Genomic DNA, 21,320 nt, shown 5'->3' with positions numbered 1-21,320 from the left:
AGATCAGCTACGTTCCAAGTATTAGGACATCGTTTAGGAGGGTTCTTCAGTAAAATTGCTTTAATGGTTTTCTTCACCAATGGATGCTCACTTATGGGAGACGTGCTGCAAGGCTTTGTGAAGGTAGCGATTGCTGACTTATGGACGAGTATAGTTTTTGGGGCTAACTTTTTAACGTTGTGAAGATGAATTAAGTATCTGGCTAAGTCGCCGGGGCTTGGCATTTTTGGGGATACTTTGTTGACTAACGTCCATTCTAACCATGCTCTCCAAGCAGGCCGGTAGGTTTTAAATGTAGATTGTCTCCATGCTGATTGTAGTAGGGTGCGTTCCGATTCGCTCCAATTTGTTATCTCATTGGACCAGCCCGTACCTTCCATACCTCCAAAGACAGGTTCTGAATGTTCCGAGGCGGTCGGTTGGTTTGCAAATCCCGAAGGTGATTCTTTAGATTTTGGATTCTGTATGGAGGGCATATTGCCCTCTTCTTCACTTCGGCCCTCCAAAAAGCTTTCTCCCACTTCGGTATCACCAGGAGATAGTGTCCTTGGGACCCGTTCAGATGTTGCAGCACTCGTGGGATTAGCGCTGGTGGTGGGAAGATCCAAGCCACTTTGTAATTCCATGACCTGCTGAAAGCATCCGTGTATTCGCTCGTAGTGTCCCTGTGGTCTTCGCTCACATACCTCGGGACTATTGCAGAGGATTTGCTTGCAAAGAGGTCGATTTCTGGTGTGCCCATCTTTTGAAAAATTTCCTTCTGTGTCGATAGGTCGAGGTGCCATTCTTGATGGTGTTTCAGTCGCGATAGGCTGTCGGCTATTCCGTTGTATCTGCCTGGCAGGTATTTCGGAATGATGGTGATTTTGTGTTGCAGTGCTAAATTTAGGATTTTTGAGGCAGTATTCAGGAGTTTTTGTGACTTCGTCCCGCCCTGTTTCCTTATGTAGGAAGCCGCTGTTCTGTTGTCTGTTTGAAACAAGATTGTTCTCCCCAAGACCTCTCCTAAATTCATTCGAAGCACTTCGAATAAGGTCCATAATTCCTTTTGATTGCAATGCCAATGACTTTGAGAGATACTCCAGTGACCCGACAGTTTCTTGCCGTTTATTATAGCGCCCCATCCGATGTCCGAGGCATCGGTGGCTATGAATATTGATGCTGGGGCGATTTGAATATCCGATGTTTCCATAATGTTCTGGAGCCACCAGTTTAGTTCTTCCTTTACTTGATCCGGCAGCGGGAACACCTTGTATCTTTGTATGTCCGAGAGTGATTTTGCTGCAATCTGCATGCGTCTGCAATAAAGGAAGCCTAGTGGGATTACATTAGCCGCAAAGTTTAATTTGCCTAATAACCGCTTAGCATCCATCCAACACCATTTTCCTCTGGAGAGGGTGTTAAGGATTGAGTCTTCGATATTGGAAATTTTTGAAGTGGGTAAGATTTTCTTATTGATTTTAGTATCCCAAATTAAGCCCAAATATTCTATGCGTGTTTTTGGTTGCAGATCCGATTTGTCTGTGTTAATATGCCAACCTAATTTTTTGAGAAATTTTACTGTACATGATGCTTGTTCGGCTAAAATATCTGGATTCTGATTCATGAGCAAGAAATCATCCAGATAAACAATAACCCTTATTCCTTTTTCGCGTAACAGTGATGCAACCCAATTAGTAGTTTACCTAAAAATTGATGGGGCGCTAGATAATCCAAAAGGTAAGCAATTCATGTTGTAGATATTGCCATCAAACGCAAAAGATAAGTATCTCTTGTGTGACTTTTGGATAGGGATATGATAGTATGCATTCGCGATATCAATTTTTACTAAGTAATCCCCCTGTTGCACAGTCTGTGATACCTTCGATAGGCTTATAAGTCTGAATTTTGGTGGTTGAACATAGAAGTTTAGGTGACGCAAGTTGAAAATCAATCTATGGGAACCGTTAGGTTTTTGTCTTAAGAAAATTGGCGATAAGTAACCGGCCTTAAAGGTGTTAAGAGTAATTGCACCGATATCTAGTAGGTTTTTGATTTGTTTAGACATTTCGGCTGAGATTTTAGGTTCATATGATTTGATATTACAATTAGAAAAAATTGTAATAGGTGGTTTTTTAATAAAGGGTATACGGTAACCCCTTATAATGTTTAAGATTGTCTCTGATGCTCCTAACGATTCCCATAGATCAAGGTTTAAGCCAAGTTGACCAGCTAGAAATACCTGTGAGTTAGGGTTTCTTTTTGGTGGTTTGCGTGGTTCTGGCTTTGTTAGTGCCGGACGTACCGCTATCTTGTTTTGCGCGAAAGTCACGAAAATTACGCTGTTTTTTATTTTTGTGGCTATGTTCTTTGTAGTTTTTAGATCCTTTCAAGGTTGGATTCTTCTTCCCGGTCTTATTGGGACTGGTTTTCTTCGGGAAGATCTTATGTGCCCCCCCCTGGTCCTTTATCACTTCAGATAATTTCTCTTCCGAAAAGAGGTGAGTATCGGAGGGTGGTATGTCATGAAGGATGTTGCCCAGTACTTTATTTGCTGGCTTATAGGTCTCTCTTCGGGCTTGAATTATTTCGGCCCTTCTGCCACAAGAATATTGTAGTAGTCCGTCCGAAATTTTTTTAAAACAGCTGTCTGCGCCAAGCATATGGTTTTGGATTTCCCTACGGGTGTTGGGATCCATTTTTTGGCAAGCTTCTTGGAAAGCTTTCCTTTGAAGCAATAACCCATATGTTATCGCACCCAGGGTCATGTCTGTTTTTTCTAATTGTGCTGTTGAATTCCAGTTAGGTGTTATTGTTGCCAAGTGATTATTGACTTTAAGTGCCGAAAATACTGGAGTGGCGTGAAACGTTTTTTGAACATCGGCGTATCTTATGTTCTTCCAGCCGTCTTCATTTAGTCGTTGACATTTCCGGCCTTGATCAACAAGGTTTGGATCTGCTTTGGTTAGTTTGGGTTCAGCTTCCGTGGTGCAAGGTGAAAAGTCACACTTCGGAATATTGCCGGTTGTCTTAATAGTGGCCAGTTTTCTCTGGGCCTCGGTAATTTGTGCTATTAGTGCAGCTTCTTCCGCATCGCCATTCGTTGGGATGCTTAGTGATGAGGTGTTTTCCTGAGGCAGCGCACTCAGAGCGGGGCCTCTAAACTCCTCCTCGGGTTCGGTACTGTCCGGTACGGATTCGAAAGACTCGTCCAGTTCGGAAGAGCCTTGGTCGCTCTTAGGAGCGAGGGTTGAGACCTGATTCGCAACGCTCTCGATCGCTTGGGTTTGTTTCGTAAGGAGATCCATCATTTTTATCATGAATGCATCTGTTACGGGGGCCCTGTTTGGTTCTAACGGTTCGTGGCGTGGTGTTTTGTTGTTGCGCGAGCTGATGGGAGATGTTGATCTCCTTTTTCTCGGTGTGCTCTCGCTGGTCGAGGCTTCATCCCTTGACGTCAATCGCGGTTTTAGTAATTTAACTGTATTGATAAAGTCCTCGTAGGATTTAGTATGTATCTTTTCCATGATACTGTGCGGGGAGTATAACAACGCTCTTCCGAAGGGCCATTCTAGCAATTGCCTTTTGATCAGCCGATATTTTTTCTCGGATAGAGATGCGTCATTCGGGCAGTATGCCGTAGCCATTTCAGCCGTGGGGATGGCGAATCTTAATTTTGCCTCTATGCGGGAAGATATCCTTTCCCCAAACAAGTCTGAGTAAGGTAGATCTTGTACCTCCCACGACTTCCAGTCATCGGGGTAGTTATCTTCGATAATTTGATATATTCTGGAGAAAAACTCTTCTTGTCCCGGTGGTGGTGGTCTGAGGCACAGTTCTCCCATGGTTGTAGACGCCATAATCTGGAAGGGTAGCGAAAACATCATATGAGATGAGTTTTGCTATGACGACGTATCAATTGATACGACCAGGCGTCTCGATTGTGGCGACCAGGCGCCTGGGTCGAGGAGTCTTATCGATGCGACCGGGCGTCTCAATCGATGCGACCCCACGTCTCAGTCGATACGACCCCACGTCTCAGTCGATACGACCCCACGTCTCAGTCGATACGACCCTACGTCTCAGTCGATACGACCCCACGTCTCAGTCGATACGACTGAGAATGGAGATATTTCCAAAATGTTATGGTGCTATTCTGCCATTACCTTGACAGCTTGTCGTTCGTTGCGAGACGACAAGGATTTCATAATAAGATTATGAAATAGTTCGTAGCGTAAACTACGAAGGTTATAAATATGTGCAGAGGCAACATATTTTTTGCACCAGTTTACATGGGTGATTTCCGTATCAAACTACGGACACCTATGTAAGATCATACATTATTATTTGTTAATTATTAATGTAGGTACTTACATTTGAATAACTCCGTCCCTACGGAATTAATTTCTTACTGACGACGCTGAGATTCAAAAGCGTACTGCAATTAAAACGGCCGACACCACCTGCCTGGGCGCTGACTCCCCTCCATTCACCGAGCCGATACCGACCAATGCTCGGCTTGGCTCGTTACGGACTACTAGATGGCGCTGATGTTCTAAAGGGTTATCTCACAGTGGGTCAAGCCTAAAGGCTCGAACACCTAAATAATATATTTTAGCGAAGAAAGTATTTCTGTTTTTAAGCCGATTAAAGAATACCTACGTACTAACCTAAAGCAATTTTAGACTGCTTATTTATAAGTACCTAGCTACTGCTGAGGGTGGTATGGCCTATGAGAATTTGGGAACACCTATTAATTTTTTTGGTTAAGAAATTTTGACCCTGGTCTGTAGCTTGGATGGGTTACTAATTTTGGAGGTCTGAATAAAGCCTGCATATCTTCAGTGCCTTGTAAAGCACGATAAGCCGTCTCAGTCCCGGCAATTATCTGATAATAAAATCGTTAGAACTAAGACTCTAAATCCCGCTAAGCCGTTATGTAAGGATCTAAGAGCCTACCGCATTCTTATCACAAAAAATCGCCTAACGTTATGTGATAATTAAAAGGGGTCACGAGCATACGATACAAAGGTCCTATTATCTGTATTACACGTCTTGACATCGACCGCTATTCGGACATCCTCATGATAAACCCATTGCCGGCTTACTACAGATCACGGTCTCCTCTCAAAATGCGAGGGGGTTTGGTCTAAGTCTACCACGCTGACCGAGTGCAGATTGGTAGACTTTACACACCGTTGAGAATATTATGGAGGACTCTCAGACATGCAGGTTTCCTCACGATGTTTTCCTTCACCCTTAAAGCAAGTGATATTTAATTTCATTAAACGCACATAACTCCGAAAAGTTAGAGGTGCGTGCCCGGGATCGATCCGATTAGGAGGCGGTCGTTCTAACCACTAGGCTATCACAGGTTGTTCAGACGTCAATGGATAAGAAATATAATGCGTTTGACTTCACGGAAGCAAACCTGAAATATACGTGGCACCTACAGTGACACAACTAATTCAATGTTGAACGGGACGATACCCAACGTGAAGATTTACGTCTCGCGCCTGAATCCAGTTATACAGTAAATCATGGAAATGTACAAAAAGCGTTTCACTACGTCAGCAGAAGATTCCCGGAGAGAAGTGCAGATGAATCTGAAGTAGCTGATTTCAAGTAGGATGACCTATTTTAAGTCCTATCTACGTACCCACTCATAATTCCAGCCTGATTTTATTAATAAAAATAATTTTTCAATAGGCTTATTCAGTGGATTAAAAACAAATGTCAAATAAGCTCGGTGGGTATCATTCAGTAAAAATTAGTTCTTAAGTGCATACTATTCTATTGAATCTATTGGTCTTGGTAAGAGCGTTAATGACAGGTGGAACGCTATGGCTAAACAAACGACACCATATTATTTATGTTGAAATCTAACGAGTTGTTTGGCACTTACGAGAAAACTAATGAAGAAACTAACATGTTACATGAATAACTGCTGAACTCATTCCCCTCCCGCAGTCGGGTAAAAATGTAAACTGCCTACGCTATGGAAGAGCAAAAATTTCAGCAAATACTAATTGTCATCTTCATTGTTCATTTTTCGTTATTTGATCACGTTTTCGGCGCTCTTTCCTCCCAATCGATAACCTTGTTAACTGTAGTAATTAACGTTGCAAGGTGCTAGAGGTTGTGGAAGTATCTACTCATTGTCATCCACTCAAGTATCAACTTTATTATAACGATGTTCTTCATCATTATTATTCCACGTACTATGTACGAGCTGTTGTTCACAAATTTACTAAATTTGGCCAATTCGTTCGTGCCGTTTATAAAGATACTAGTGTTAATGCGACAACTGTCATAAACGACTCTATTTCAATGTTTTTTTTTAAATCGCTAATGTGAATATTTTATTTGTGATTTTGTATAACATTGTAAAAGCTTCTAGCATCATAAAACCTTATTCGAATATGACAGATATAACGATCCTCAATTGTTTTATTTACGTACAACTTAATTAAGGTTCTATTTAATCTTTACTTTACACTGTAATATACCTACTAATGGAGAAGATCGGGTGAGCTAAGAAGTACTTAGCTTTTCGCTCAGGCTTGGTCATTATTGAAACGAAGGGCTAATTCAAGCAAGCATTCTAGTAGCTTGGGCAACTTTTTAGAGCAACCAATATTTGGACTTGTGATTCAGTGCAGGTTAATACTTATTCAAGTACAGTGACTAGTTGCTCATCCAATGGCATCTAATATGCAATCAGTAATTAACCCTTATAATCTTGTATAGTCGATGCGGTTTCCATCCACGCTCGTTCATTCGTGAAGGTATAGTACGTGACAGGTCGAGATGCCAATCGAGGTATGTGGCGGGAGGGATGCCTCGCACACCCGCAAGTCACCCGCGCTCGCCCGCACCGGGATAGCGCGGGGGATGTGCGGGTGTGCGAGGCGTTCCCTCCCCGATTGCCATCTCGACCTGTCGCGTAATATTCCAATCTTAAATCATCGTATGGCATGCATAGCACCGACCGAAAAATTCAAGACCTATTACGTAAAGGCTGTCACTCCCAGCGAACCAACGTCGAAGAAAAAAAAATTACCTGTCATCATAAACAAAACCGGCGTCCAGCGTGTTGTAGTATAGCAGGACCGCCAATAGGGAGCTCGCCGCCGTCACCCAGTGATCCATTGTGACGGCCTCGGCTACATCGAGATTTCAACGCCTCCCTACAACAAAAATGTTTTTTTTTAAAGGCCATTCATCCACCGCCGAATAGAAAAAAGATAGCGATTTGAAAAATGTTTTCCCCATTTTTTTATGGAGTCCTTTTCGAACTATTTAATTTTAATTTTTGATGCAAATCCAATTCTATAATCCATACTAATATTATAAATGCGAAAATTTGTCTGCCTATGTGCATGTATGTTACTTTTTACGGCTCAACCGCTGAAACGATCTTGACGATATTTGGCACAGGAATATCTTGGAGAAAAACATAAAATATTTTTACTGTCAGTGAAACGAAAAGTTTCCATGGGATTTCAAAAACCTATCTATAGTGTGCACAAATCCACGTGTACTAGTTGCGAAAGTGTGCCTGTTTGTTTGTAAATTTTTCCCAAATACTCCAGTCTAACCTGCAAACTGCTAAACCAATCGTTATAAAATTTGGCACAAGGATAACTTGCATTCTGTAAATAGATAATAGAGGATACTTTTTATACCGGGTAAAGCAAACAATTTTCACGAGATTTCAATTTCCAATAATCTAATAAAAACAAATCATGTTAATTATTATTATTAAAGTTCTGAATATACTTAACAACACAATTACCTATATACTATCTACTACAACAATATAAGGAAACCATGTTTTGTCGTATTTTCTTATTTTGATTTTTATTGAATGGCAAAAAAAACTAAGATATATGAAAGTCATCCTTCGTAGAAGCTTATTTGTAAAGATCCACTTAAAAGCATTTGGAGATTATAATAAAAATACGACGAAACGCTTCGAGAAAAGGTACGTAGTGCCCCGTCCTTTAGTTTGGCTCGTCTTGATTCATTTACTTTAGATGACAGATTATTATTTATCATTAGTCTGTTTTTTAATGTTACGTACATAATAAAATTATTCAAAGACTAATTTTTATGCATTTTGAGATAGCTTTAAGTTAATAAAAATATATATTATTATAAATATTCAGTCGAAATAAAAATCAAATAATAAATTCAAATAGGTACCCTTTTTCGCAAACGTAACTAATATTATAACTAATTACTGTTATATAAACAAATCTACATAATTATTTAGAAATTATATTGTTTAAAAATTGAAATAATAGGTACCTATATAATATAACGATTCAATTTAAATATAGATACCAAGAAATATTTTAAAAATCCCCTTCAATGTACCTACCCACGTAAATAAGTGATTCTAAAGTACGCATTCGGAACATTTTTCACGTCGTCACATCGAGCAGATTTATGTGCGCCGGCTTCATTACTTTAAAGGCTTTTTCAATTTAAAGATTTATGTTGTATTATGCCATGTATAGACTACCATGCAATGCAAAATTTTGCTGTGCACATTGGTGCAATGTAACGCGCAAGGTAACACACGTAACAAATTCTATAACACACGTAACAAATAGTCTGAATCATGCGCGCACGCTACGAACATTACAAGTCGTGCGCGGAACGATCCATCAATGGTCGGTTTTTTAGACTAACTCAAAGGGGTACGCATGAGCACGCGTGTATAATATGTAGAAAGTTTGTAGTTTTTTCTTAGTATTGAGTGCCAATAAACTACTCAATTAAACTAACTTATTGAATGTAGCCTAATTTTTGGCTAATTAGTAGGTATGTGGTTTTACTTTTACCTTAGCTTATATAATCTTATATAAAGTGCAGTGCTTTTTAGTCTTCTCGCTATCTTCGTTACGTCGAGTAGCTGGATTGCCTCAACGTTAACATACCGAATGTTAACGTTGAGGCAATCCAGCTACTTCAAGACATTTATTTTTCTCAAAACACAAAAGGTCCACTTACAATGAGAAATACATAATTTTTGTAGATAAATAATTGCCACGTTTTGCCACAACAACAACATTCGTAGTATCGCGGTTTGAGCACGCGATGAGTCAGACTGTAATAGTGTAGAATGTTACATTGCATGATACACTACACCAGTCTATACATGGCATTAGAATGCGGTTTTAAAAGGAGGTGCACGCCGCACGGTCTTATTCGAACATTTTTCACGACGTCGCGTCTGTCGCTCCCCCCGGTCTCAACTGGGACAAAAGTTATCACGTTAACAAGATTTATGTTCTGACTGCATCCTGTTCGGGTTCCCGTCGATCACTTTAAAACTGTAATGTGTTCGAATTCAGCCGGAGGTCGTTGTCGTTGCATTTTTATTGCATTAGAAGTCATATTTTTGTGAATTTTATACAGCTTTGCAAATGACGTTGTTAGGACAAGCATTTAATGATTGTGACAAATTGAAATTGTACCTAATCTTCAGAAATCTTTCGGTAGGTACAGATAAAAGAATGGCCGATGGTCAAGAGTGTATGACATTTAATATTTCTCTTAACTCTCTCAAGGTCTCCAAAATATTCCAATCTCATTCCTTTCTTTCATTTTTATTTGACTAGCTTTTGCCCGCAACTTCGCCCACGTCGAATTAGGTTCTTAAAAATCCCGTGTTAGTTGTTGAACCTGCTTTTAAAAATCCCTATGAATTTCCCTTCCCCTTTCCTTAGATTTTCCTAAAACCCTGAAATGCCATTTTTAATCGATAATCCAAATAGGTACCAATTTTCATCGATAAAGCTTGAGAAATGTTGGGCATTTATACAAACTTTTAACACCCCTTTTCCTTTTATGTATTCAGACACTGTCGAAGAAACACTGCAAAAGACTATGTATCTCTAACAGTTTTTAAAATAAAATAAAAAAACAGTTATAAAGATGGCACTCTTCAGATCTAAAGATATGGATCTATGACAGAATTGCTCACTGCATCAGATAATCTTAGCAATAAAATCAAGGTTATCATACCATGTGCCATATCTGTGTAAAAAGAAATCACGAACAAGATTGTTTCGCGAAAAAGTTAATCCGAACAAACGAGTAATATCTCCGTAACATTTGTTACGGCAGAATGAACCAATCGGCTAGAGCAAATAAAGCGGACTTTGTGAAGCGAAAATAGACAAAGAATCAGATACAGGTAAATAATCTCGCATGAGTTGGGTGGAGGGAGCTTTCCCACGATTATATCCAAGGTTGGCTCCGACCCGGGCGAAAACAGACATGTTTACCCAAACGGGGTATACTGAGAGTGCTTTAATAATATTAAAAGGCAACTTATGTTTCAGATGTGGGCATATATTGCATTGGATAGGTACTTTATACCTCACTCACTCACTCACGGCTCACTACTGAGAACAGGTCTCCTCTCAGAATGAAAAGGGTTTAGGCCATAGTCTACCACGGTTGCATAGTGCGAATTGGCAGACTTCACACATTTTTGAGAACATTGTGGAGAACTTTCAGGCATGCAGGTTTCCTCACGATGTTTTCCTTTACCGTTAAAGCAAGTGATATTTAATTAAAACGTACAAAACTCTTAAAAATTTGAGGAGGACATCTTAACCACTAGGCTATCATAGCTGAATAGGCACTTATAATTTATATACCTAATAATAATACTGATAGTAGCAGCCTATACAGAATTACAGAGATTATTATATTTTCTCTGTAACACTGCGTTTGGCTATAGTCTGGCCAGCGCCTGTAGAACCTGACCACGATCGATCTCACCCTACCCTTTGTATTAGCTTACACATCTCGACAACGTTGATGGATTTCGAGTATCAAAACACTATTGAGTTAAATGGATCTGAAATCCTTACATTACATACAGTACATTTTGCCTTACTGATTTTAATTCAAACTGTTTCAACTAGCTTTAAGACATTGTGGTTTAGGCTCATTTTTAGGGTTCCGTACCTCAACTTGGGTAGGTATGGTGGGTCTAAACTCACTGGAGTCAAGACGTAAGAGAGCTCTAATCCACTACTACCTGTTATTAAACAAAAAGGTGGATAATCCGGACACATTGTCGCGGTGCGCGTTGGCGGTACGGTTGCCGGACAAACTACTCCGGTCATGTCGGAAGACGTGGACTTTCCTCCTGTAAAGTCGTTCCGTACGCGGTATGCTGAAAGTGCGCCAACCTTCCGCTCAGCACCCGAGCCTAGACGTGTTCAATATAAATATCAATAATTTTATTTCATGTGTAGATCACTTATAAGAACCTCTGTGAATTTGAAAAGTATATGTCATTAGTCATAAGTCTAACTTGTAATGCGCTTTGGCATTCGCTGTAAGCATATCAAGTATCTACAATAAAATAAAATCAAAATAAAAAAGGAAAAACGGAACCCTTATAGGATCACTTTCTTGTCCGTCTATCTGTCTGCCTGCCTGTCTGTCTGTCAAGAAACCTATAAGGTACTTTCCGTTGACATAGAATCATGAAATGTGGCAGAAAGGTAGGTCTTATAGCAGACATGAAGGAAAAAATCTAAAACCCGTGAAATTTTGGTTACATCACAATAAAAAAGGAGGAAATTTTTAATAATAATTGTTTCAACAGAAAGTACTTATTAAGTTATCAAGTCTAATTACTATATTATAAATCATGACCGCGTGGAATAGTCCCAAGAATACTGGCTGCATTTCCGCGCTGGACAGCCAGGCTGATCCGTTGCGCAAAAATAAGCCAGCCCTTCTGTCACCAGATGAGGCCATTAATCGTGGGGAAATGTCTCGTAATTATTTTTTTGCACTAAGACTCCATGGCCCCAGGGTCTCCACGGCAAACGGCACAAAAATGTAACTCTCTATAAGAGAGGCATACTTGCGCCGTTTGCCGTTTTCAGCTGTTTCTGCTGCGGCTCCCGGTCTTGACGCTGTCTTCCTGATATGACACGGGGCCAATGTGTCAACGCAAGTTGCGTCCCACATTAGCGCCCGTCCCCGTTCCCAGGGAACCAGCGTCAATCCATCAGGTCTCTTGCCATCATCCCGACTAATCCCTGCCGGCTCAATGAGCACAGGAATATTTATGGTGGCAAGAGCTCTTTTAATCATATCGTTAAGAGAGCCATGCCTAAACAGCCCACCAGAGCTCCTTTGGCAAGAGAATAAAAAAATTAAAATGTGTTCATGAACAAATATTGCTATTTTCAACTTTCAAAGTAACCTTACCAAGTGGGGTATCATATGACAGGACTTTACTTGTACATTCTAAAATGAATTTTTATTATTTTTAGGCATAATAGTTTTTGATTTATCGTGTCCATAAAATACGATTGTAGTACGGAACCATTAGTGCGCGAGTCTGACTCACACTTGGCCGGTTTTTTTAGTTCCGAACCCAAAGGATGCCAACGGAACTCTATCAGTTATTACTAAGCCTCCGCTATCCGTTCGTTTATTTGTCAGCGGGCTGTATCCCGACATGAACCATATTCAGGCAGACATTAAAAAAATCTAAAACAGCCATGTGAATTAATCAAAATATAAGTATAAAGACTAACAGATTCTTTGAAAAATAATGATTAGCTACGTTTAAATAAGAAAATATCATCAATCAAATATTTCCCTCACAGTCCGTTGAACCTCAAAACGGATGTCATTAACTGTGCGTTGATTCGTTAAACATCGGATTTGCAATCAGTGTACCAATCATAATCATCATCATCGTCAATACCAGTAACCAATCATTGCGTTAAACACTTAAATAAAATATACTTAATAAAAAAAATCTGGACTTATTATTTTTACCTCGGATGTAGCTTCAATAGTGACACTGAATCTTTTGATTTGTAATATTTACAATTTGTTGGTTTAGAACAAACGAATAAGAAAAAGCGGATGAAGTCACGGGCTACAAAAGATTAGGCAGATTAGACTGTAAAATAGCATAAACGGTGCACATCCCTGGTGCGCAGGGTACGGGCTAACTCCAATGGCATCCTGAGGGCATTTGCTGACAGGTTTGATTGTCAGTACCTGAACCATTGTCATATGGTGCACGTGCTGACTAATCAGGCCTGTCTTAGATATAGTATTAGGATTAGGTAAATAGTTATAAGATTACTAACTACTACTACTACTATTAAGGCGTGTGTTATTACTACAAAAATATGATCTATTTATGGTCGAAATAAAGGATTTTTATTTATTTTTTATAAGCTAAACACGTCTTTTTTATTTTTTGTCCTACCCGTCTTTTTGTTAACGCCAGGTTGCCCTGATTAAAATGGCTGAACCGATTTTTATGGGACTCTCCCAGCCAGATACTGGATTAAATGAGAAGTAATTTAATGACATTTATCCCAGAAATAATTAAGATTTTGTACGTAAAAAAATAAAAACGAGATCTTTAAAAACTTTATCCACGCGGACGAAATCAGGGCTTGTTTCAAACATTTTTTTTTAGCGTTTGTGAAAAATATTATAAAACAAATAAAGTATTTGTTATTTTAATTATTAATAGCTCATGCTCGTGACTTCGTCCGCGTGGACTACACAAACAAACCCCTATTTCACCCCCTTAAGGGTTCAAAAATCCTTTCTTAGCAGATACCTACGTCATAATAGCTATCTGCATACTAAATTTTAGCCCGATCCGTCCAGTAGTTAGAGCTGTGCGCTGATAGATCAGTCAGTCACAATTTACTTTCATATATTTAGACCAGCTTATGCTTGCGACTTCGTCCGCGTGGACTACACAAATTTCAAACCCCTATTTACCCCTTAAGGGGCTGAATTTTTAAAAATCCTTTCTTAGCGGATTCCTACGTCATAATATCTATCTGCATGACAAATTACAGCCCGATTCGTCCAGTAGTTTGAGCTGTGAGTTGATAGATCAGTCAGTCAGTCACCTTTTCCTTTTATATATTTAGATTATCAACTGTTTAATGTATGCAGTGATTTGTGAAAATTAAAATACAAAACATAAATAAAGATTAGAAATCAAAGAACCTATCATCATTCTTCCATTATTATCAAAAGCGGGAATATCAAAAGCTAATATACTGGAAAACAAAAAACGTAACAAAATTTTACGTCTCCGATAATGCGAGCAGCGAGCTCAGTTTCGAAGTGAAATCAGTAAATCAAGTATCAAAATCACAAATACATCGCGCGACTCTTTCACACAAGATTAGACCCCAATTCTTAGGTAAACGGCATTTCAGAGGCTATAAATTTCGATGGCTCGTTACTCCCGCGAGAACTCAGAAATTTATCGGAAATTAGTTCGAGAAACTTTAACGGGGTGGGGATAAAGGTTAGATGTGGCCAAGCACATACATTTATCAGCTATAATTATTTGAAAATATTCTTTTGTGCTACACAAAAAGCATGCAAGACTGCCCACTCTTGCATGCTTTTTGTGTGGCACAAACAAAAAAGAAATGTTGATCTCTCTAGGATAAAATAAAAAAAAATTACAAAAAAAATAAAAACCGACTTCGTTACACAAACACTAAAAATTGAAAAATAATTTAATTTATTACCGAATATATTATGTATACAAGAGTTAATATAGTTCCATAAAAATACTTTTTGGTGCCGGTGCCAATTAGCTTTAGCTGCGCGAATCGTCTAGACTTCATATTTTTATGGGACTCCACAATGGCACCTCATTGGCACCGACCCCAAAAAATATTATTATGGAACTATATTAACTCTTGTATACATAATATATTCGGTAATAAATTAAATTATTTTTCAATTTTTAGTGTTTGTGTAACGAAGTCGGTTTTTATTTTTTTTGTAAAAAATTTTTATTTCACAATTTTTAGTGGCTCCATGGAATTATGCTATGACTGGTTAAAAATCTACTGTTTACTAAGCTATTACACTGATCGCGAGCAATTTACTCTTATCCGTTGAAGAGTTCCAGTATCTTTCTTCGAAGATGTTCATCAGATCTTCACCAAATTGAAATGGGACCAACTTTGAAGTATACCTTTTCAAAAAAAAAAGAATTTTCAAAATCGGTCCAGGCGTTTTCGAGTAATCGGGGAACATACATAAAAAATAAAAAATAAAAAAAAATAAAAAAAAGATTCCGACGAATTGAGAACCTCCTCCTTTTTTTGAAGTCGGTTAAAAATTAGTTTCTACCGTAGAACTTTGTAGAGCCATTACAATATTATAAAAATGCAAATTCTTATAGATGCTGAAAATTTACTTGTGATAAGTAAACCAGTCGAAGTATCGACAGTCATATACGAGGTAAGTAGGTAGGTTATATACTTAGTACACTTTCTTAAATATAAGAACTGACAATGTGTTTCAGTACCAATTAAAATGCTAGAATCCAGAGCTACTTTTAACAGATAGTAATTATGGGTTTGTTCGTAGTTCGTACTAAATTGTTGATGGCAGGTTTAACTTATATGGTCGTGCTCTTAAAACTTTTAGTAAGATACTTAAATTAGGATGTAAAATAAATGGCAAAGCGGAATACATAACCATACACCTATAAATTATTCTCTGTGAAGCAAGCAGACGCTTTTTAGAAAATATCACATTTCTTACTCGTATCTCGGGTGAGGCATCATTTGGTACTAGGCAACCGAAATAAAGCTATCCTTACGAATAAAATATTTCTTCCCCACGATATGTGTGTGCCAATTTTTGTAGAGATTCGCCGAGAGGTTTAAGCACTTTAGGATGAAATATTTTATTGTCATTGATACGACTTAACCAGACGGTTTAATATCCTCAGGCATTAAAAATTGGTAGAAAAAAGAGTAGGTATAACCTAGAATAACGCAATCCTTTTTAGGGCTCCGTAGTAAACAAGGAAAGTGGTAAAATAGCGTGGGAACGTACCTATCGTTGAATAGGTCTTTTAAAATACTCCCCGCCCCCTTCCCTTTATCAGCCAAATGGTAGTATATAGGAACGTGAAAAAATTCACAGCAGTAGTATATATTATAATCAATTTTAAAGGAAAACTATCATGGCTAAGTTGTGACTGCGGAACTGCGGAACCCTACACTGCGCGTGGCCCGCCACGCACTTGTCCGGTTTTGAGTTTTAAGAAAAAAAACTTGAATATCCGAGAGAAGTAATGCGTTACTCCAAATATGCCCTACGCCAAGTCAACATACAAGGAAGATAAAAAGCAAACGAATAGTTTGGCCGAAGAAAAATAACCTGGCTTCTGGCTTAAAAAAATTGCCAGTAGTTTCACATGAGTTCGAGGCATGTTCGTGGTCCCTGCTTAGGGCAGCGCGGTGAATCAAGTCCAACTAGCTTTAATAGTGGTTACCAACATCCGCCAGAAGATGGCACTCGAAGAAGAACAAAATAATATAAGAGTAGGATTTAAAATGAATGATCTGGCTAACAATGTTGCAGGCTTAAGTTTAATAAAATATACTTTTAATTATACATAAACTAGCTGATGCCCGCGACTTTGCAGGCGTGGATTTAGGTTTTTAAAAATCCTGTAGGAACCCTTTGATTTTCCGGGATAAAAAACAGCATATGTAACTCTCCAGGTCTGAAACTATACCCATCCAAAAAATCACGTCGATCTGTTGCTCCGTTGCGACATGATTGAAGGACAAGACAAAAGCCAACAAACAAGCATACTTTCGCATTTATAATAGAAACATATGGGTAGCGATTTCCTACAGAAACTATTTTAAACACGAGATTATCTCGTTATACCTACCTACCCTATCGAAATAATCACAGGGATTTTATTTGTTAAACCGTGTAACTATCGGATAGAGAACTATGTAAATAGGTATTATGTGGATTGTGGCAATCGCTCGTCAAACATGGTGTTGCGGATCGAATTGTACAAATGCCAATAGGACTGAAGGCTCATTTTCATTTGCTGTTTGTAATTTAGACGACGTTGAAAATTACTAATAAAATGGTCTCCAATTTATGGTTTATCATGATCATCATGATCAACCCATCACCGGCTCACTACAGAGCACGGTCTCCTCTCAGAGTGAGGGCAGAGGTATGGCTAAAGGGTTTTAGCCATAACCTACCACGCCATGTGCGGATTCGTAGACTTCACACACCTTTGAGAACATTACAGAGAACTCTCAGGCATGTAGGTTTCTTTACGAGGTTTTCCTTCACCGTTCAAGCAATTTAATTACTTAACCGCACATAACTTCGAAAAGTTAGAGGGGCGAGCCCAGAATCGAACCTCCGACCTCCGATAAAAAGCCGGACGTCCTGACCACTAGGCTATCACAGCTTTAATAGTGTATTTATTGGTATTTACTTATTTTATGTTGAATAGTAACTGAAAAGCACGGGTGAGTTTAGTTATTCTATAGACAAAGTATAAAAATATGATATATTAACATAAGGTATAAGAAAAATTAAAATCATTGCCAAATCGAGCTCTGTTTTTGAAAATAAGACTTAGTGATGTAGAGACGAATTCATAGATTTGAATGTTATTTGGCTGGTATTGTTTACAAACAAAGCATTGCAAATCGACTTTATTGATAAGAAAATTAATTGTCACAGTTTCCGCCCGTAAATTGGATCGTCGAAATTCGTGGCAAACAAATTATGGATTCAAAAATTTGTTCGGTATGTAACATATTGGTAATAACGTCATTAGTATGATACCAATACACGATTCCACGTGCCGATCGTTAAATAAAATGTTCAATAACATTGAAGCCGTAAAAGCGGGTATGAGATCGTTGATAGGGTGACAACTGTGCCCGAAAATTCCGACAAGGTTTCGATATAAAAATATAAGTAAGTAGGTACCTATGTAAAGGCTGATACATTCCACGACAAGTCCAAAAATAGTTCTATCCTTTTCACGATATTTTCTGCGAAATATTATAGTTTTACTTTAAGAGAAATTGGTATGATGACTATGAATTATTTCTTAAGAATATTAATTGGAGAATCTTTTAAAATTAGTAAAACTACATCCGCTGTTAGTGTTAAGTTTACTAACCATTTTAATTTACCGATTTGTAACAGAGTACGTCAAATTACGTCAAACATTTATGACGTCACATCTGTGTATTTCATGCAAGCTCCCTTACTAAGCGAGCGTTTTGACGTTTGATAAAAAGTCACTGATTTGGCTAGTTGTCATCATTCCTATTGTACACAAAGAATTATTATTAGCTCTAACTTGCTACTAAACATTTCATACTTTGCAGAATATGTATTATTGTACACTATATATTATATTATACTAGCTTCTGCTCGCGGCTTCGCCCGCGTGGCCTACAGGAAAGAAATGGCTTTTTTTTCAGAAACAAACATTATTACATCAGGACGCGCATCCTAAACAGCACCGAATAACACATATAACCTTCCAACCCCCATTTCATCCCTTTAGGGGGGGATTTTTCATAGTCGTTTCTTAGCTGACACCTAACCTCAAGAAAAAACCTAGGTACTTTCCAAATTTCAAGTTAATAATATCAATAATTAAAACTCTCCCATACAAACTTTTATACCCTATTTTACCACCCTTATGGACACATTTTCCAAAAATCCTGAAACATGTATTTCTTCATTTGTGACTGAAAACCCAAATACCAATTTCATGCAAATAACTTGAAAAATGACGGACTTTCATACAAACTTCCATCCCCCATTTAACCCACTTAGGGGTGGAATTTCGAAAAATCCTTTCTTAGTGGATACCTACGCTTTACAAAGAATAGACCCTCCAAATTTCATGTCTTTAGGACCAGCGGTTTAGGCTGTGCGTTGATATATATGTCAGTCAGTCAGTCAGTCAGGACTTTGAATTTTACATAATATATAGATTATTTACAGTATTGTGTGTGTGTGTGCCTTGAGGTAAATTTTGCAGCGTTACTAACACATACAATCCCTGTAAGAAGTTATGAGGTTACATGCTATCAAACATCCATGCCACGTGGACCATATTTGAGTTAATAAAATGAATATGTTTAAGAAAAATCGCTGAAATATTACTTTAATTTAAAAAAATATGTTCTTCGTTCTGTTTTCCAGCTTTTTAGTCCAATATTAATAAAGTTTTCCATTTGGGGCTCCAAAACTCTATCAGTTTCATAATTTAAATTCTCTCGAAAAATCAACAATGTAGAATCTAAATATATAAAAGGAAAATGTGACTGAATGACTGACTGATCTATCAACGCACAGCTCAAACTACTGAACGGATCGGGCTGAAATTTGGCATGCAGATAGCTATTATGACATAGGCATCCGCTAAGAAGGTTTTTTTTGAAAAATCAATTCCTAGGGGGGGTGAAATAGGGGTTTGAAATTTGTGTAGTCCACGCGGACGAAGTTGCAAGCATATAAGCCAGTGTCGTAGGTATAAACATCGTCACATTTTTTATATTCATCATCAACATGAATCAAACCTGAACATGTATCCATAGTTTCTATTTGGTACTGAAAAAGCTTGCATCCTTGGAACGAACATTGGATACTTCTTCTCTCGAAAAATTAAGGAGTTCTTACGAGATTGTTAAAACCTAAACCATACGAACGAAGTCTTGGTCATTATCTAGTATTGAATATCTAAAAACATTTAAAAATTAAACGTAAGAAAGAATTATCTTAATTCTGAAATATTTAAAAAATCATTTATTTCATTGAGAAATTAAGACCAGGTAAGTTAACGGGATGAGTTTTCTCCCTCCAATCTATTTATTGGAAAATTGACACAATATAACCAATGTTCATAATATTAATTCTGTTATATGCTGGTTATTCTTTGAGCGGGGACATCATTTATGGACTACGGAACTGCCTTAGTTATAACAAAAAGTCATATATTATACAGCGTTATATTTGTTATCATACTCCTAATAATAATAATTTATGGAAATCTCGTAGAAATGTCTACGTGAATCTGCTACGAAAGCTACGTGTACTACGAAAGCGCTACTGACTTTAATTAAACCAAAGAGATTATATACAACGTATTCACCTACGTCTTCTCAAAAGTAAATAAGGTACGGATAGCATAATTAATTATAATTATTGAGTTAAGATACGCTAAACCCAATTGGATCTGTATTTATACACGTTTTTACATTTATTTTGTAGAAGGACATGAATTTTCGCATTTTGAATTCATTTTAAAATTGAATACTGAATGTAACGTATAATTTGGTTTCATAGTAAGTACTACTACTTTATACTTACGAGACTACGAACGATAAAGATCTAAAGGATATATAGGAATAAGATCAAAACATTACATTAGATATAGGTACGCCTACTCCGAATTTACGGCTACCTTGGGGACCTTTACCCTCGACAATTTACAGTGTCCCAAAGTAAACACATTGTTATATTTAATTTTAGCCTTTAATATTACCTTCCAGCTTTACAATCCCTCCTTTGTTCACTCCATTTGTTAATTCATTTTATTTGCACACTTAGCGAGAGTTCCGGTGCCGGAAATCGGAAACTTTCTCTGAAAGTCAGCGCGTTCATCTAACATTTATTTTTATACGTGTGGCTCTGTAACATTAATCACATACAACCGCGTGCCATTTAGACAGGCTTAACTGTGCGATCACTACAAAGGATAACGCGAAGACGGCATTGGCTCCGCGATGCCATAGTCGTATGGTCGAGACGGTTTCTGCTTACCGACTGACGTTGGTGTACACGACACATCTGCATTTAAGAAGCCGCTATCGTTATGCGACTAATCGATTGGTTGGAGCGAGTAGAACTGTCTCCCATCCCTCTTTCTTCTTCTCTCTCTCGTCTCACGCATGCGCGTTTGTCATCTATTCTCATTTAAAAGTGGTGGAAAGTAAATAAACTCGGACCAACTGTTTGTAAAGAAACAAACAGAGGAAATCAACAATCAGTTTCAATCAATGGGTTGAAAAATATTCTTCTATAGTTCATGCTATTTTTAAAAACAAGTAGAATGTGGAGTCTAAGTGTTATATTCAAGAAAAAAAGTAATGTCTTAGGGTGGGTTGATTGGTGAAGGTCGACGAAACGTCACTTGTTGCGTGGCGACTTTGTTCCGGCGGTGAAAAGCCACGCACGCCCTTGCACGCCATTGCAAATTGTTACTTTGACGGTAATTATCATGAATGTTTATCGTATGCAGTAAAGCGCTGTTGAAGCTTTGGTCAGTAAAGAAAGAAAAGGAATTCCTGAGAACCAGCCTTTAAAAACTTAATTATTTTTACTGCACTGTACTGTACCTACCTGAGTTAGAAAACAAGTTGATTGTCTAATGATTTGACATATTGTGTAACTGAGTCGAAATATCGGCAGTTCAAAAT

The 21,320-nt window shown here is 38.1% G+C and overlaps 2 protein-coding genes across 3 annotated transcripts in view; both read right to left on the bottom strand.

The window, feature by feature from the left end:
• The window catches only part of LOC117984816 (protein O-mannosyl-transferase Tmtc2-like), a 160,891-nt gene extending 140,214 nt beyond the window's left edge, over window positions 1–20,677 (bottom strand). For both annotated transcript variants that reach the window (XM_069500176.1, XM_034971468.2), the window contains exons 1-2: window positions 20,387–20,677; window positions 7,043–7,169 (exon numbers count right to left, since the gene is read on the bottom strand). In XM_069500176.1, coding sequence (XP_069356277.1) covers window positions 7,043–7,131 — 89 coding nt within the window. In that variant the 5' untranslated portion in view covers window positions 7,132–7,169; window positions 20,387–20,677. The remainder of the gene's footprint in view (window positions 1–7,042; window positions 7,170–20,386) is intronic.
• On the bottom strand, window positions 1,166–4,364 carry LOC138402626 (uncharacterized). The gene is made up of 2 exons (XM_069500070.1): window positions 2,222–4,364; window positions 1,166–1,298 (listed from the first exon to the last, which is right to left on the bottom strand). The coding sequence occupies exon 1, from the start codon at window positions 3,864–3,866 to the stop codon at window positions 2,229–2,231; it is 1,638 nt and encodes a 545-aa protein (XP_069356171.1). The 5' UTR covers window positions 3,867–4,364; the 3' UTR covers window positions 1,166–1,298; window positions 2,222–2,228.
• Window positions 20,678–21,320: the final 643 nt, after the last annotated feature.

The sequence above is a fragment of the Maniola hyperantus genome, chromosome 8 (assembly GCF_902806685.2).
Source record: "Maniola hyperantus chromosome 8, iAphHyp1.2, whole genome shotgun sequence".
Taxonomy (NCBI): domain Eukaryota; kingdom Metazoa; phylum Arthropoda; class Insecta; order Lepidoptera; family Nymphalidae; genus Maniola; species Maniola hyperantus.
The sequence above is the reverse complement of the archived record's forward strand: the minus strand, read 5'-3'. Positions and strand labels throughout refer to the sequence as shown.

Excerpts from the sequence above, each read along its gene's own strand:
- LOC138402626 (XM_069500070.1), bottom strand. The coding sequence starts at position 3,866 with ATGATGTTTTCGCTACCCTTCCAGATTATGGCGTCTACAACCATGGGA.